Consider the following 14,573-nt stretch of genomic DNA (forward strand, 5'->3'; position numbering starts at 1 on the left):
TTTTGTTTTTAAAGTAAACAAGGAGTTATCTTTCAGTCCATTTGTTTTCTGTCACTATATTTCAGCTCGCTGGTAAATCGCTGTATCATTTTACTGTTTATCATTGAGGAAATGCACAGAGGAGAAATGTTTTTCAAACCATTTAACGCACTTTCATTTCAGGGTCGCCGAACATCCAGAACTGGTCCAGAACATTTGGTGCAGTATACCACAGACCAAGTTGTCCCACTTGTACCAGATGTTTTACCAAATACTGTCCTTCATCATGATCCTTTGGAGGCGGCCATAACCTTCCTCTGTTAGAATTTCACAAAAGGTATTATTGCAAATACAAAGTAACAAAGCAGTAATTCGTATTACTTTAGTCCATGGGGACTCAAAAAGAAGTTCCACAAAGACATTTTTCAATTAGTCAATGGTCCTGTGGTAAGATGAGGGACTTAGTGCCATAAAATGGCCATGCACATGCATGCATGATCCATTTATTCCATTTTCTCGAAGTGATAATACTGTCCTTCGACAAAAAAAGAAAACACGTACTAACAAAATTTCCATTATGATAGATTCAAAAATTATACTAGAAAAACGAAAAAATAAATGCTGCAAATAACCCACAACGATGCTCAAGTCAGATTTATGAATGTCAACCAAGAGAAACAGAGGTGAGTGAGGCTGCAGAAACTCACCGACCCTTATGAGATCACAATGGAACACAATGGTAAAGAAACTGTTCATGTTGCAAAGCACTTGGAGTATTATTTTAAGCATGGCGATGGTCTAATAGTCTCAAAGCATGTGCAGCACATGTACTTTACAAATGGGAACGATTCTACTGTGTAATTTTCTTGAAGAGAGAGAATTTTAAGCCAATCGCAACACTCATCTGGTGAAGGCACCCTGGAAGTTCATCAGTTCTAAATTATGAAGGCACCCTGGAAGTTCATCAGTTCGTCACAGAGCTTCACATTGTCAAAATGTTCAATAACTTGTACTGCATCGACTACATATGAATACTAGGACTTCTAGTCAGCATCATTTTGCATGCTCTCAAGGGGGACACATGCACCATCCTGACACAGGGATTACCTGAAATAAGCCCTGTGTCAGACCTGCCTGATTAGCATATCCTAGTGCTAAGGTCTCTGAAGACTCTAAGGTGCAGAGTGGTGCTGGTCCTTTGAGGTAATTTTTAATTGTAGCTGTTTGATCATTGACCAATTAAATCCTACCTGACAGAATAAAAAATCTGCACTGGCCCGAAGCCTTATGACCAGATTTGGGGATCTCTCGTCTACTGGGTCCTCCTGTGTAATTAGCAGAGACATTGGATAATCTGTGGTTAATCTGGCACAGCTCACCACTCCTGCTCAAACGCTCACTTTGAATGCATGACTGCCACTGTACCGACCGGCTTCTGGAACGTACGAAAAATTTCAAACCCCACAGATCCCCAGGTGGAGGATTTATGGATCAGTTGCTTCGGTGTGGTAAACAACACATCCCTAAATTTAGAATTTAGAGAGAGATCATACCCTACACTCTGCCAAAGGGTCCCTCTAATGGCACTAAACTGCTGGTTGAATTTGTCTGCTGATTACAATAAACAGAAAACACTCCAGTGTCAGTGGATGTGCTGCTGGTGGAAGTGATAAAATTAATTTAAAGCTGTAGGTGAGCGTTCACGGGAGACCGAGCCAATTAGTGTCACATCACCTCTGCACCTATAGATATGTTCACTGGTTTGGGTTTTTATAGCATAAAATAATTATTAAGTACATGTTATTATATTATAATTATAATGTACATTTCAAAGACAGTTTTAATGCGATTTGTTTACAGTTCCATTATTGTTTAATGCAACCTACAGAGGATTGAACTTTTATGGAGACCGTGTGTAACAACAGTGCTCTCTGGTGGTTAGTTGGCATCTGTGAGCTCAATGTATCTGATATGGATGCACAAATTATCAAGTTTAGTTTGTTAAACAAAAACCCACTTTCCTAAACCAGTCAGTTAATACCAGAAGGTTTATTCATCACCATTGTCATGACACAATGTGTGTTTCTACATATTTATGCACATTTGCAAAATGTAGTGTGTACCAAAGCATGGAAACAGTTGCATAATAAAGACACATCACACACACAACCGTCTGTTTTCAGTGTCCTGATCAGAGGATTTATACAGTAGACCTCCTTGTCTTAATTGTTTTCATATAAAAAAAAAAACTTTGGGATATGGCTGTAGATGAAAGGCACTAGATTAAAATGCTTTCAGTTTTTGATTTATTTTTTAAATCATTACGAGAATATATTTAGCTGATAAGATCTCTACATTGGCATCAGCATCACTTCAGACCATTTACAGTAGATCTGACTTCTCATTTCACCAGCGATTGCTCTGAGCAGCCATTTCTAGATCTATGATCCGTGGTAGGCGACCACTGGCGCCGCCCTCTAGGTATCCAGACTTAACTGCGGGAGTGTCTGAGAGCCTCCTCTTGCATTTGTTCAAGTCTGCAATTAATTAGATGGAAAATGATCGTCATATTTAAGTACAAACACTGTTAAAATTGAAAACAGAGTTTAACATATATACTTATATGTATACATGTATGTACTGCATGTATGAACATGTACATTAGATTCTCACCTGAGATCGCCAACAACATTTTACGTCTTGCTCCAAATGTAGAGACACCCACTTCTTTCAGATCTTCATCGGACAGTGTGAGAAATGTCTGATAGTCAATCTGCATTTAAAAACAAAATATTGAATTTCTGTGTTTTATGGCCAACCATCCACCACTGAATTTCAATGCTGCATTTTACTCAAAACATGTATTAGTCACAATCCTTTTGTGAATTTACCTCTTGTTGTTCAAACACATCAATGTACTTCATTAACCCAAGTTGACTGAGAAGCTCAGCCAGGTCGTCCGTTATTTGAGGGGAGGGGCTTCGCTGACTGCAGGTGGACGCCCTCCTAGATGAGGACACGCCCTCGAAGTAGCTGCAGCTGCTGCTGCTCAGAAAGCCATCATTTCTGTTTCTGTTCACTGACGATACAAGCGCAGGAAATGAGGAGGTGGATGAGGAGAAATTTGAGGGAGGTGAGGAAGGGGAGGAAGAGGAAGAGGAAGAGGAAGACGAGGCAGAGGAGGAGAAGGAGGAATGAATGGGTAGGGATGCAGGAGTGGATCCACGTCGGTCCCTCCAGTTGTCAGAGTCACTGCCGTTACATATCCTTCCAGTCTGATTCATCCAGGACTACAAGGTGATAGAAAGTTTTTAATTATATTTCAGTATTTAAAAAGGACATGTGGTTTAGTATGGGGAAGTTCTTGTAGTTCTTTTTGTTGCTTTCACATTTCTTTATTTTTTTATATTTAGACTAAGGAAAGTTGCACTTCCACACTGATTGTCTTTCTCATTCAATTGTTAAAGAATACATTAAAAATTAAATCCCATTAATCTTTACAAATTAATAAACGCAATTCACTGTAAACATTCATTTTGACAGCCCAAGTGGTTTTAGATGACAGCCTGCTGTTACTGCCTCCAGTGTTAAAATAATAAGGCTTGGGTTCATTTAGTACTATACTTTGTGGAACGGCTTGTTTTGAGATTCAGTTTCAGATTTTGGCCGATTATAAAACATTTACTTATTGTAGAAACTGGCAACTAAGGAGTAGGCAGACACTCAGGGAGGTAAATGTGTGTACCGAAACACTGACAAAGTCAGTTTTGCATAATATGTCCCATTATTTGAAAAACCTTAGGTTTAATTAATTCGATTCAACACAGTAATGACACAGAGTTTATTTTCCCTGTGCTCAGCTCGAGGGTTACTGTGGGACCCAGCAAATCTTGCTTTAAGCTATACTCCTGACTTTCGTTAGCAGAAGCTTGCCCATAATCGCTCAACTGGGTCTTTGTGTGTATCAGTGTGGCACACTGAGTGGTAAGAAAGCAGCCGTTTATGTTCCGTAGGGCTGCAGCAGTTTCAGGTAAACAGGTTGCCATGAGGTGTTTGTGTTGACCGAGGAGATGCTATCAGACCCCAGGAAATTGAGCGTACAAATTGGCTGTGCTTACCCCACACTGAGATAAATGCTACAAACTGTTAGAAGGCAACACTAATAAATGAGGCTGTCTAAGTAGGTCACAGCGGGGGGTTCTTTTTTACACTTTACTGCAACAAAAGACAGTTTGATGCTTTTAGCAAATTCAGCAGAAATAAGCGGGTCAAACAAGTAAAGTCTAACAACAACCATCCGTACCTGTTGCTGGCTGCTGCTGCTGCTGCTGCTGCTGCTCAGATAAGGTTTGTAGCTGCGGCGGCTCACGTTGCGCAGCTCTTTGACAGCTTCTGCTGGCATTGATTTGGAGAAACCCAGGCCGCTCCAAGTGTCTGTGGGAGTCCGGACCTCAGTGACCACCGGCTTCCTCTGCATGGCTGATGTGTACATGCCACGCAAAATAAAGTTTATAATAATTGTTGTATTAGATAATACACAAAATAAACACATTATTATTAGTAGTATAAAATATTTGGGGAAAATACAATATAGAAAAAACAATTCATTTTGGAGTGAAACGGCTTGAATTTTCCTTCTTTTTAATTTTTCTCCATGTCTTCATGTTTTGTTTTGTCAGCTGGACAGTTTGAAGTTGAGAACAATTCACTTACAGACAGGGATTCGTACCAGCAAATTTCCAATTACTCTAAGATCTCTGAGACTTCATAAACCTTTAGAGTGTGATTTGAGGTTCATTTCAGGTTTATTAGCCTGAGCCGATGGCAAAAATACACTTAACAAAGCAAAGAAACTGTAATTTGTTGTTGTTGTTGCTGAGAATGTGACAGCAATAACACTGATATCTTTGAAACCAAACAAAAAGCTGGAACTAATATGGAAAAGTTAGTGTTCGGCTTGTTGATAATATCACAGCTGTTTCGTCCTTCTGTATCTGTCCCTGATTGGTAGTTGATCACCCTCACCTGTGTCCTGTCTGTCCCATTAGCCTCACTAGTCTCACCTGGTGTTCTGAGTATAAATATGTAGATACCCCTCGCCCTCACTCTGTCTTCTTGGTCTGTTCGTTGTTTGACTAATGTGACTGAGTTACTTTCTCTGTGGTTTACTGTTTAGTTCCCCAGTCCTGTTTTAGTTAACCCCAGTGTTAGCTCACACCCATTTCCAGTTTTGTTGGACTAATTTAATATAACAAGGACTAAACCTGATGATTTCTGCCTCAGTCGTGCTACACGTCCGTCCTGCCTTCGTCTATTCGCCTCAGGTAAACACTGTCATATCATTACCAACTGTGCCTTTTATATAAACACCTTGTTTTATTTCAATACTACTATATAATATTGATTATAAAAAAGTATAAACAAAGTTAAAAAAGTAAAGCTAAACATAAATCGGCCTGGGTCACTTCGATGCTCTGTGTGTCGTGCAAATATGCTCATATTTTAGCCGGTCCGTCACAGAATTAGATTTCAGGTGTTTTGTGTCTTCCTTGATGTTCACAAATGAACAGGATGAGTTCAGGTGATGAATGGATCTCCAGAACGCCCGTCTGGGTACCAGCATGTGGCACAATTAATATAGGGCCAAATTGCTCAAACTGAGATGTATACACACACATACACACACACACACCAACCTAAGACCTGGTGTGTTTTCACCGACATGGTTTTCATGTGTAATAAAAATTGTAACGGCTCTCAACAAAGTGTACAATATCAACAGGATTATAACTGGATGATTGTCACATGGGCATCTATGTGAGTGTGTGTGTGGTTTGAGTGAGTGTTACACTCATATAGTGGCATATGGGTGTCTTAATGACTGCCAGGCAGATGGTCCATTCAGACTGCTAATTCATATTCCCTTAAAGCATTACTGAGGGAGTTCACTACCATTTGGCTGCAGCCTCCTTCTGCAGCTCTTGTTCTTTCTGATGGATGAGGTGTGTCTGTGTGTGTGTGTGTTCCTGTGTGTGTGTGTGGTTCTTCACTAGAGCTGTTTGGACCAACTGAAGCCAAAATACCTCGATTACAGAGACATTCTTTTGAGTTAACACAGCTCAGAAACATTAACTGTGAGAAGATTAAATAAAAACTCAGACAACAACTAACAACAACTAACAACTTCATCCTAACTTTATTCAGAGTCTCAGAAATGACTTTCTGCCTCATTGGGACCAGGTTTTTTTCTGTCAGGGCCACTGATCAAATTTATATATATATTAAAAATATGCATAAATAAACACACACCCATATAGACCCACACACAGACAAAATGGATCAGAATACATTGTCTTCTGCCCTGTGTGAATTAAGTTGGAGTGCCTGTGCTACTCTATTATAGTGTTGGCACAGTGCAGCCCATAAACTCTCCTCTCTTAATCAGTTGCCTTGGCAGTAGGCAGCGGTAAAACGCTTCCCCCGTCAAACCTCCGCCTCAGCTCACAGTATTAATGTGTTTCCTCTATAACATATTCATAATAGACTAAAGAGGCCACTTAATCCTACCCTAATCATTTGGCATCAAATTGTTATTTTAGAAAAAAGTTGGTTTTTCCACCCTGTGTCCTCTTGGCTGTGTGGAAATGAACGGCTGATGTACAGCGACTCATGCATGAGTACATTTCCTGCAGCATTTTCATTTGTCTATTTACACAACACAACGACTCCACTCAGTTAAATACATCCATTCTATTCTTTTTAGTTTGTGCACAGCTACTTAAATGTAAAAACAAAATCAATGTTTCGGAATTCACTGAGCTGGAAACAGAAGGAAATCTGTAGAGGAAAACTCTAGGACCACTTTATCATGGGGTTAGCTATCAAATATAAGATAAATATGTATGTCCATATACCCTATATATTTATGAAAGTATTTGTAGGCATGTCCGATATTAACTTTTTACAGATATCTGATATGCCGATATTGTCCAAAAACTTAATTTCCAATCAATCGTTATCAATATATTTGTCCCCAAACCTGAGGTAAATGTTTCAGGACCATACGTCAAATTCCAGCAAATTTGGCGAAACCCAGGCATTGTGTTATCGAAATATTTTTCCATTATTGGAGAAAAAACTGAACATGATCTTACCAATATTACATAATTATTATTTTTGATATTACAATAAATATAAAAATAGGAAGTACTAACCTCTGTTGGCCAGTAGTTTCTTTTTTTCATAGTCATAATCCTGAAAAAACAAAGAAAGCAAATGGAGCAGATCAATAATAGAACCCATGAAAGTATTTTTATTTTTTATTTATTTATTTTTGTTGTACTTTTTTGTTCTTAAGCAACAAGCATTCACTTCAAACTACTTTTTTTTAACTTTGTTAATCCTGCATCCTGACACATGGATGACAGACAATGGTGGCAGATAATAAACCAAATGTTAGTGAGATCAAGGACAATTCAACAGGATGCATAACAACACACACACACACACACAAAATCAATATTTCATAACAAGTAGTCATTCTCTGGTGACAGAAAGCAGGGAGTCCTTCGATTTCTCTTTTTCTCACCGCAGACTTGGATAAGTCACCGTGACCTTCCTGAACCAGCGCCATGTCTCTCCTCAGGCTGTTCCTCTGCTCAGCCCTCCCTCCCTCAATCTCTGTGTTCAGCAATCTGAGTTGTCCAGAAGAGACAAACACACGCACATGCATGTGTGTAAGTCAATGTGTCATAGTGAAAACAGCAGCAGTGACATGATGGAGAAATTTTAGGGTCATGGTTTTTGTATGGTGTGTACAGTACAGTATAAGGACCTGGTTGTGTGTCATTAAATTGCAGAGTAGTGCCACTTTGCAAAAAGGACAGAATGGCTGACTCAGCAAAAAGCCAAATATAAACGAGGTCAGCACACCTTAATTTGTCTACGTCAGTTTTCTATGTCACTGAAATTTATGGAATATTCTAGAAAGAGGTGCGTGTGTGTGTGTGTGCAAACTGCCCTGGGCCTGCAGCAATTACCATACTTTCTCACACTGTGAATACAAACCTTCCATCCTGGTCGCAAGAAAAGTTATTTTTAGACAGCGTCTAAAACTCTGCTAAAACCTTATTTTTTGGAAAGCAACGAATGGCAACCCATTCCCCCGAGAACGCTCACCTGTACGTTAGCGCCTGCCCAGTCGAATGTCTTCTGCCCTGTCCGAACACCTTGACACTTTCAGGGCTCTGCAGACTGCCCCTGCGTCCCATCAGCGCCGCCCTGCTGACGATCATGCCGTTACTGTTTCCATCACACACCTCAGAGGATGACGACTTCCCCATGACCTTTGAACTTTCATCCTCTGATTGACTAGACTGGTCCTCGTTTTCAAGGATCTGAGGACAGGATGAGAAAACACAGGTGTCGTTCGTCAGTGGTGTCTGTTTGTCTCCTTAATATCTGTCTATCTGTCTATCTGTCTATCTGTCTGTCTGTCTGTCTGTCTGTCTGTCTGTCTGTCTACCTTTTCCAGTGGACGGCCGTCCGTTGTCTTTATTCCTGTCCTCCCCTCATCGACAGGGGGAGTCAGGCCTGGTGGAGGAGTTGGACGGGGTTTGGAACCAGTCACCTCTGGAGTGGGAGCAGGAGCTAAATAAATATTTAAAAAATAATCCAGACGAGAACATCCATGAAGAGTTATTTCTATATAATAAAATTGTCCCATGTCCGTAAAAGGTAAAAGAAATAGACCAAAGTAAAAGAAATAACAAACAATGAAAAAAGTTAAAAGGCAACATATGATAAATTAAACAGAGGCTTGAAAATACAAACAAAAGTTTGTATAATACAAACAAAGTGAACAAATCAGTCTCCAAATAAATATATTAATTTTAAGATATTTGTGAACATGTCTCAGCTGTGGTTGTTGAATGGAAAACCCTCAGGAGACAAAGTTTACTTGTGCCTTTTGTGACCCCCGTTGGGGTTACAACCCTTCATTTCAGAAATACCGGCATACCATCACCGTACCTTGCTCTGAGAGTCGAAGCTGCTGCAACAATATATTGAGCAAATTATTGGTCAGTCCGTTCCTGGTGAGCATGGGATCAGGGTTCACTTCAATTTCCCTGGAAGTCTCAGAGGATTCCAGACCCAGGAGCAGACGACGGGCTTCATAAAGACACGAGATGTTTCTTTCCAGACCTTTGACCACTACTGACTGACAAATACACAGACCATGAAGTTTCATTTCTGCAGTCACAACAGCAAGGAAAAAGTTAACAATGGAAATGAAACATAACCTTGTAAAGTATTTTCTAATTTACTGCAGTACAAGCAGGAAAAACCAAAGACGGTATCAGTCGCAGTAAAAAATCATTGATGTTACAAATTCTATTCAAATGGAAAATCAAACGACATGAAAGCAATAGATACGTGAACAGATCAGTACCTTGCTGGTCTGCTTTACTTTGGGCTTGACACTAATAAAAACACCCAAGCTTTGCATCATCTGAGCCAGTTTACAAGGATCTGCATCTCCATCTTCACGCATGTCGAACATCAAACACACCGGCAGACAATCCTAAAAATAAACAGTTGCAGATACAGTACAAACAATTGTGTAGAGAAAAGATTTCCTCTCCCTCCCAGCAATAGTGAAAGCAAAGGCCACAGTACCATGAGCTGCTGCCGGGCCAGACACACACCATCAGGGCTGCCCTGGATCAGCAGGGAGGGTGGGCTCTGAGGGTCACTGAGGTCTGGAAGGATGATCTGGGTCTGCGTCTGATGCATGACACTCAGGAAGTGAGCACCATTCTGACCCAACAGGAAGAGGTGCTGCTGAGACGTGACATCCAGTTGAGTGGTCACTATACCCCCTGTGACCTCTGACCCCAGCAACAGGTCCATCAGAATACAAGTGGCTTTCTGCCATGTGAAGAAACGTGGGGATGTAACATAGAAATATTACCTCACACAAGAAACGTTGGTTCCAACCTTTCTGGATGATTGGGTTTGTTTGTCATAAAGTGAGATCTCTTATTGTCTCAAACTGACCTTGACTGCAGCTGCGTTGCCCTGCAGACCCCAAACGGTGCAGCAACTTCCATAGAAGGGAGGTTGGGCCTGGGGTGACACGGCCCTGAAGCTGACACTGACCCCCAGAGCCTGCACTACCTGCTGAATGAGGGGTGAACCTGCATCTGGAAGAGGCTGAGGCACCAGGCTGACTGGGAGGTCAAAGGTCAAGGACACAGGCTGCAATTCCTAGGGCAAAAAAGGTTGTACGTTCATAGAGAAGTAGAAGTAAAATGATGCTAGACGGACAAAGACAAACTGCTTTTTTTTCTTCTGACCCACATTACTGTCGCCTCAGTGATAGCCAAGCTATTCATCACTTTATTGATCTCTGTGTCTGACATGAGCGGACAAATAAGGCGGAGGACAAATGAAAATTGATGCTGCATAAATTCTTCTTTCTTCTTCCGAAAAAATCCCTCAACTCACTCTTATTTTCCTCCTGGCTTCCTCCACTCCCTCTATGGGTCCAGCGATGGAGACCTGGGAGAAGGTGTGAAAAATAGATGGCATTTTAAGGACATTTATTCCCTCTTCCAGCAGCACATAGCAACTAAAAGAAAACACTGTTTAGGTTAGTCACCTGATTACTTTTCTCTCCTGCTATACTGTGACGGTTGGAGTCAGGGAAATGGATGTGACAGGAAGTGATCTCCATCACCTTTCTGATGTTTCCACCGCCTTTACCGATGACGTGTGAGTGCTCTGTGTAGGCCACATCCATCTTTAGGGTAACCTTGTTGACCTGGGTTTTCAAAATAAAAGCAGTTCATCAGTCATGCATATTAGATACTAATGTTTTTTATATATTTTATTTTATTGTTTCAAAGATTTCATCAAGCCGGGATAGATGTGCTTTTATTAAACTTAAAGGATGTTTTTATTACTTTGGCCAAACACAAAAATCCCCTGGTGTTCACTTATGTAAACACTAATTCTGATTTACACAAAGACTATTATCTGAGTTACATTTGTTTGTGACATAGTATCTGCTCAGCACATTTCTTGGAAATAACTTAATAAACTCAGGCTTCACCCGTGTTTCCAACACTTCTAGAATCTTCTTTTTGGCTTCCAGGACATTGGGTCTTTTCCCTTCCACCTTCACATGTGGATCTGAGGGAAAATAGAAGATAAAGTTCATAAAACAGGCTCATGTTTTAGTTGTGACAGCACAGTTCACCAGTTTTCAGATAAAAGTACGTAAAAGCATGAGCTCACTGGTCTTCAGATAAAAGTACGTAAAAGCATGAGAAAGTAAACGCTGACAGGCTGTGTGTGCGTTTGTGTGTATATGTGTGTGTGTGTAGAAGTTTGTCACCTTTCTTTGACTTTGCTCCTATTTTTAGCTTTGAAGGCCATTTCACCTGAGTGTTAGTTTCGCTCATCACCTGTGGAAGCACAAAACAATAGTGCAGGGGGGACAGAGACAGACAGAACAACCGCAAATCACAATTCAGACAATTACACACAAAACACAGCACAGTCTCACACAACAGACCTCCTGGTTCGGAGAATACAAAGCCTGATTTCCATTTCAAAGGCTGCAGTTGCAACCCACAATAAAACCCAGTCATCACTGTATTAAAAGTATGGAAAAAGTGGAAGAAGAGTGATGTTCCTGTTGGGCTCTGATGTAACATCCATAGACCAGGAGGTGGTTTAGGTGCTGGTGATTACTGCAGACAGCACATGACTTTTCTTTGTTGTTTCCAAGCCTGTGGTTTGAAAATAAACTGATTAAAAGTCAGATGATTTACTCACTCTTTTGAAAAACTCCTCCCCGGTCTCAGCATCGACTTGCTTAGGTGCTGAAAGAGACACAAGGACAGTAAACATGAAGACGATCCAGGCTGCTGTGGGAGTGCTCACATTGTGTCCACTGTTTACAGCACAATAATATCCATACATAGAGAATGTGTGCAGAGTCAATATTTGAAAGCTTACTCGGCCCATAGCCAAGTGACTGGAACAAAAAGGTTGCCTGGGACATAAACAATTTTTAAAAGGCCATCGTTCCAGGTTGACATTTACAGGGGAGGGAGGGGTAGAAACGCCTTCACTCCCCCTCATCACTATGGGTTACGGTGGCCAAGGCCGAGGAATGGGGAGAGAATAGGACAGGGTGGCAAAAGTCTGAACTGAGAGGGGGCCACCGCAAATTATCCTGAAGACAGCTAATTACATTGACGCTGTTTGCTGACGTAAAGACCTCCCACTTGCCCGAAAACATTACCGTGATCAAGAGGCGACAATAAGAAGACAGAGGAAGGAATTTATTGTGGTATCAAATGCAGCGAGATGAGCTGTCAAGTGATTACTGCCTGACAGAGGCAACTCAAACAGCAGCACAGTTATCACAATCCAGAGCTTGACCAAGGACAAACAGACAAACATCAGCCTCCATCTGCAGCAGCAGCAGCACTGTCACAACGATTTCCCCCCAGTAACAAACATTTGTCATAAACCTGCCAGGCTGTGATAACTTACAGTGGCAGTTACCTCTGCTTCCCAGACAGAAAGGATAATAGCAAAAAAAAAAACCTTGTGAATGCATAAACAATTGCAGGTCATAAATCCTAGTGATACAGTGACAGAAGTTCACAGGATGACAGATATGCTGACGATCACAACAAGGACAGATGCAGCTGGAGGTCCAGACAGACAGAAAGACAGACAGACAGACAAGATCAGTCAGATAACATGGGCTGTGTGGAAAAATCACATAGAAATGTCCCAGTTCTGAGGCCCAGGACCACCACAGAGCAGCATCATGGGATTCCAGGTGTTTGGCAACACTCACCATACAACATGTTCTCCAGCTTCTTCCTGTCAATCCTGAACCTTTCTTCCAACCACTCGGGGTCCACACTATGCCCTCCTGCATTCTCTTGCCCAGAGCTTCCTGCTTCTGTGCTCTCCTCTTCCTCATCTTCTTTAGCCGCTGTGTCACACTGGGCCTCACTGGGCTCAGACTTCGACACTGAGTCTGGTTCTACACTAGTGTCCATGTTGGGCTGCTGCGGTGCTACCGTGGCCGGGGCAGGAGAGCTCTCCTCGGTCGTGGTGGTGGCCATAGCAGGACTGAGCCCTCGTCAGTGTTTGTGTGTGACTGAGTAGTATGTGTGCATGTGTGACCAAGGAGACCAGCAGGCAGAGAATAAAAAGGGGACAGAGGGGTAAGACCCCCACCCCACCACCACCACCACCATTCTTTAAGTTCCCCCTCCCCTTTCACTTAATTTTCTAACAAATCTTACTCTCTTTCTTTTCAAGCTGTTTGAAGATTTAAGGAAGAGGTATGGCCTTGGACTACAAAGGAAAAAAAGTCAATGATTTGCTCTGACACCAGTCACAACATCACTTTCAGTAATCTTAAACTCAGGTTCATGCAGAACACAACATGTTGTAATCCTCGGTTTAACATCCACAGGACGTGGATAAAGAAACAGAGCCTGTGAGAAGACACACATATCTGCCACACACACACACATACACACGTCGTACGGCGCACACAGCTAACCAAACAAACGTGTGCTACAACTGTCCTCGTTACTCTTCATCTAAAGGAGAAGCACAAAAGGCCTGAGATTCCAGAGGTTGGGGTGAAGGGGAATGATGGGTGAGTCACAGCAGTGACTGTCGGCTGTTTGTTCAAACGGGGAGTCAGCAAAAATAGCTTTGAATAAAAAAAACAAAAGAAGAAAACAACAACAGCAGCAGTGAAAATATATGCAATAACTGTTTATTAGTAATGCAGTGATTAGACAGAGTTGAAATGACACAGAATGGTGGGAGGTCTTGTTGAAAAAATAACTGTTCCGTAGAAGTCGTTCAAAATTTCGTATTCGTCTAACATTATTTTTTAATGTTTATTTTGGAATCCAGTGGCCTGATTAGACAGTTTGCTGGGTTAGGCCATGGGCCTCCCGTTGATAGTAACTGAGTTTTAAACTTGTGTTTTGAGTTTAAACTTAAGGCCATTCTACACTGCAGTTACAATACATTACCAGCAGAGGGTGTAAGGGGTAACTCTAAGACCGAAATATTAGGAAAACATAAAGTTATCCTTAAACATTTAGATGATTGGCATTGACGATACTGAAAATTTCAGGTTCATTTCAGGTCTGTTTTTTTTTTATTTTTTTATTTTATTTTGGTTTGTTTCTACATTGCCCTGGAAGCAAATTAGCCATAAAATTATCAAACAAATTCCACCGTACAGAGATTTTATCAACACTACAAATTACAGCAGGTAATACTTATTTGCCCAAGGAGGATGGTAAATGAAAGTCACGATGGCTGTGTCACCATGGAAACTGCTCAAAAAGTCCTTCCAAGATTACGCTGACTTTACAACTGCAGGGCCCCTCCCTCTCCAGCCCCCCAGTTAAGACCCATCTGGCTGGAAGAGTGTGTGTTTCCAGTAAGGGTCAGGGTGTGCGTCACTGTTTGACCCACTGGCAAAGCAGAGAAAAGCCAAGCCATCCTGCCGAGAGACTGATGAGCTCTGG

At 41.4% G+C, this 14,573-nt stretch overlaps 1 protein-coding gene across 1 annotated transcript; it reads right to left on the minus strand.

Annotated features, from left to right (window-relative positions):
• Positions 1-1,765: 1,765 nt before the first annotated feature.
• Positions 1,766-13,279, minus strand: bicc2 (bicaudal C homolog 2). Its single transcript, XM_008326965.3, has 18 exons — positions 12,863-13,279; positions 11,824-11,870; positions 11,381-11,450; positions 11,096-11,175; positions 10,643-10,804; positions 10,489-10,542; positions 10,039-10,248; positions 9,658-9,909; positions 9,431-9,562; positions 9,010-9,199; positions 8,504-8,628; positions 8,158-8,375; positions 7,568-7,673; positions 7,194-7,233; positions 4,283-4,458; positions 2,871-3,269; positions 2,653-2,752; positions 1,766-2,516 (listed from the first exon to the last, which is right to left on the minus strand). The coding sequence occupies exons 1-18, from the start codon at positions 13,134-13,136 to the stop codon at positions 2,386-2,388; spliced, it is 2,766 nt and encodes a 921-aa protein (XP_008325187.1). The 5' UTR covers positions 13,137-13,279; the 3' UTR covers positions 1,766-2,385.
• Positions 13,280-14,573: the final 1,294 nt, after the last annotated feature.

This window comes from Cynoglossus semilaevis, chromosome 15 (genome assembly GCF_000523025.1).
Source record: "Cynoglossus semilaevis isolate Cse_v1.0 chromosome 15, Cse_v1.0, whole genome shotgun sequence".
Lineage (NCBI taxonomy): Eukaryota > Metazoa > Chordata > Actinopteri > Pleuronectiformes > Cynoglossidae > Cynoglossus > Cynoglossus semilaevis.